This window comes from Hordeum vulgare, chromosome 2H (genome assembly GCF_904849725.1).
Source record: "Hordeum vulgare subsp. vulgare chromosome 2H, MorexV3_pseudomolecules_assembly, whole genome shotgun sequence".
Lineage (NCBI taxonomy): Eukaryota > Viridiplantae > Streptophyta > Magnoliopsida > Poales > Poaceae > Hordeum > Hordeum vulgare.
The window spans coordinates 36,825,673-36,828,997 of NC_058519.1; the positions used below are offsets into that span (position 1 = coordinate 36,825,673).

The window sequence follows — 3,325 nt, forward strand, 5'->3', positions numbered from 1 at the left end:
TGTCGACGGTCGTCAGCATTGCCCCGGTGCTCGTGGCCGCGTGGGCGGTTGAGGAGGAGGGTGTTGTCGTCCATGGGCATGCCGCACTGCCAGGATAAAACCCTCGAATGAGGGTTAAAAAATGCCCAAAGGGGTTCCGAGCAGCGCGCGATTACCGCCCCTTCCGGCGACGCCACCAAACACAAGACCAAGAGGTCCAGATACGGTGGCACAGCCGGATCGGACGCCACCGCATTGCCCGGACGAGGCGGCCTGGTGCAGAAAGGCGACGACGGGCAAAGAGCCCTCATTAGGAAGACCACGGAGTACGCGAGGCTCGCATGCCACCGGTCTTGGATGCAGTTCTTGTCGACGGTGATGGGGTTGAGCGGACGACGTGGGGGCGAGCGGGTCATCGGAGGAGAGGAGACGAGAGGTGGGCAATAGACGACAGGAATCGTGACGTGAAAGGGAATGAGCAGTGACACAAAAGAGATGAAAGGTTATGAGAGGCCCCGTCCGTCTTCCGCGCACCCCGAATCGTGCACGCAGAGCCACGCGTGACCTCATTGAGCCTGGCTGCGTAGAAACTACAAATTTGATAGTACCTCACGGTCCTGGAACGGTATTACTTTAAGTTTTGTGCGGGTCAAAGACATGGATGCTGCCGCGGCAACCAAACAACTCATATACGTCTTGTGCGGGCCTATTTGGGCCAAATACGAGCAAGGTTCATCGGGCCGGGTCACATTCAACGCGCGTGCATACTTTGGAAAGTTTGCTGGTTTACATGCTGAAAAATAAAAAAGCAAAGGCTACCTCTGCATATTTACCTGCTAAAATGAATACGTAAAGAAGGGGGAAAATCATGTACATGCATGCTTCTTGAATAACTGGAATAATTAATCCTACACCACAGTATTTATCTATCTTGAATTCTTGATGGCATATTAGCATATAGTACAAGATTGTTTCATATTTTCTGAAACCTAAGCTTGTTTCATGTCGCCACGCTCGTTTACACGGCTGATTAAGTTAAATCAATTACAGCTTAGAACTGAGGAAGCATCTGATGGCTGAGGCCGCCCAGCACCGACGCCGCCGCTTGCCAGCCGGTAGCCGACTGCGGCGGCGCGTCGAAGCACGACCCGTTGAGCCTCTTGGCCGATGATTCTTCCGGGCTCTCCGCCTTGCGTTTCCCCGCGCTCCCGCCGCTGGCATCCGGCGACGACGACGACGGCGCGTAGTAGGACGGCTGCACTCCGTGCGCGCTGTCGCCGACGGGGAGGAGCTGGTTCAGGGAGGGGTGGACGGCGAGGTGGTGGGTGGCGCCCTGCTCGGCCTCGGCGTCCAAGATCTGAGCGAACGCGTAGTCATCGAAGAGCTCGGAGAAGGACGGGATCGTGGGGAGCCTCCCGGCGTGCGGCTGCTGCTGCTGCGTGATCATGGTTCTGCAGGTGCTGCTGCTGCTGCTGGAGTGCGCGTAGAAGCTGCAGGCGGCGTCGCCGAAGGAGCCGCCGCCGGAGAGGTCGTCGTGGTCGGCCATGTGGTCGTAGTCTGCCAGCGGCGGCACCATCGGCGACGCCAGGCCGGACTTCTTGTAGATGCGGCATAGCACCCAGTCATCCAACTGCATACATGTGAACATATATATCAATATCATACACGTACCGCGCCATGCCTATCCATGTCGAAAGCTACTGAACTTGACGAATCAATGGCTGCCACTAGCTATACCAGTCATCAATCGCGAAGCTGATTTCTTCTCCAATCAAAGCAGAAGAAAGCAAACTAAGCATCTATCGTGTCCACTCGCAAGATTTCATCCATGCACATCTTGATGTGATGTGATGTTAGCTATTACTAATCGGAGTCATTTCAGAGTATAGGGCAATTCGGTCATTAAATAAAGATGGGTGCATAACCGATCAACGCGGCAACGGCACGGCCGGTGCAACCGTGCAACAAAGCAAAAGCATGGGCCGGGCGCGAAGAGGAACAGGGAGGATGCATGCCAGCCGCGTGACACTATTGCGCACGGGTACGAGCGGCGCCGCTGGTAACGAACTAAACGAGCACTAAATAATGGAAGCAAGTGGGATGGGCGCTACGTACCCTCATGGAGACGTTGCGGAACTTGATGGGCTTGTAGGTGTTGACGGCGGCGGCGAGGGGGTCGGCGGCGAGGCGGTACTCGTGCATGATCCAGGCGGTCTTGGTGCCCTTGGGCGGGCGGCCCTTGTAGAAGACGAGCGCCTTCTTGACGCCGACGCCCTGGCCGGTGGCGGCGTCGTGGATGGGCTTGTCGGTGCCGGTGGCCTTCCAGTAGCCGGAGCCGGCGGCGCGGTTGGGACGGATGCCGTTGGGGTACTTGCGGTCCCGCGGGCTGAAGAAGTACCACTCGCAGTCGCCGTACACCGCCTGGGCTGCAGTTCCATTCATCATCAGCGCCCAACCATGGTGAGCAAGCAGAGCAAAGCAGGGATTGCATACAGCGGTGATGGGTTGACTGGTTGAGAACTTACAGGGGAGGTCCCATGGGTCGAACTTGTAGATGTCGACGTCGGCGATGATGGGGACCGGGCACGGCGCGGCGGCGGCGCGGTTGCGGAGGTAGTGCAGGATGAGCTCCTCGTCCGTCGGGTGGAACCGGAACCCCGGCGGCAGCGACGTCGCCGCCCCCTGCCCCTGCTGCGCCGTCGACATGATCACCCGACCGACACGCGCACCGCACACACGATCAGGAGAAGGAAGGAGAAGCTCACACACGATATCACACTGGACGAGAAGCAGAGCAGAATCTATCTCGGCGATCGAGTGGCCGGAATGGGATGGACGGGCACGGGCTTATATGGCCCAGGGTATCTTGTCCGTTAGCGTCGGGTGGCAGAGCCCCGTGGTTGTTGGGGTTCTCCAGGGGCAGAAGCGGCAACGTAGCCCTCGCGTCCCATTGGTTCGTTATTCCTCGCGTCCGGCGTGAGCGCGTGGCGTCAGCGAGCAGGTCGGGGGCCTGCGTGCGTGCGCGCGGCCCGTTTGCGTCCATGAGCTGTGCGAAACCGTATCTAGCCTAGCACTCACTCATGGCCGCCGCGTTCGCGCCACCCTCACTGCTCATCAATCTCATATGATATCGATCTCCGCCTCTTAAAAATCTAGCTTGCGTTCTCTCGAGAGGAAGAGAAAAATCTAGCACGCATGAAAAATCTACTAGATTGTAGATTTGTAGTTAGTTATGTAAGTGCCAGTGTGGAATCTTTCTCAAACGCTTTTGTCGACTGGGCCACTCATTTCTTGGAACCGAGTTGTTTCTCTTGTCGTTAGACACTTGGTCTCTCCGAGGTGCTCA

At 57.5% G+C, this 3,325-nt stretch overlaps 1 protein-coding gene across 1 annotated transcript; it reads right to left on the minus strand.

Annotated features, from left to right (window-relative positions):
* Window positions 1-850: 850 nt before the first annotated feature.
* Window positions 851-2,785, minus strand: LOC123429437 (NAC domain-containing protein 48-like). The gene is made up of 3 exons (XM_045113472.1): window positions 2,505-2,785; window positions 2,095-2,405; window positions 851-1,609 (listed from the first exon to the last, which is right to left on the minus strand). Exons 1-3 carry the CDS (start codon window positions 2,683-2,685, stop codon window positions 1,031-1,033), a joined length of 1,071 nt encoding a protein of 356 aa, XP_044969407.1. The 5' UTR covers window positions 2,686-2,785; the 3' UTR covers window positions 851-1,030.
* Window positions 2,786-3,325: the final 540 nt, after the last annotated feature.

What these genes read in the sequence shown, in the direction of transcription:
- LOC123429437 (XM_045113472.1), bottom strand. Translation starts at nt 2,685, where the DNA reads ATGTCGACGGCGCAGCAGGGGCAGGGGGCGGCGACGTCGCTGCCGCCG. An exon ending in CGACCCATGGGACCTCCCCT is followed by an intron (nt 2,406 to 2,504) that starts GTAAGTTCTCAA and finishes ATGGAACTGCAG; the next exon opens with CCCAGGCGGTGTACGGCGAC. An exon ending in TCCGCAACGTCTCCATGAGG is followed by an intron (nt 1,610 to 2,094) that starts GTACGTAGCGCC and finishes ACATGTATGCAG; the next exon opens with TTGGATGACTGGGTGCTATG.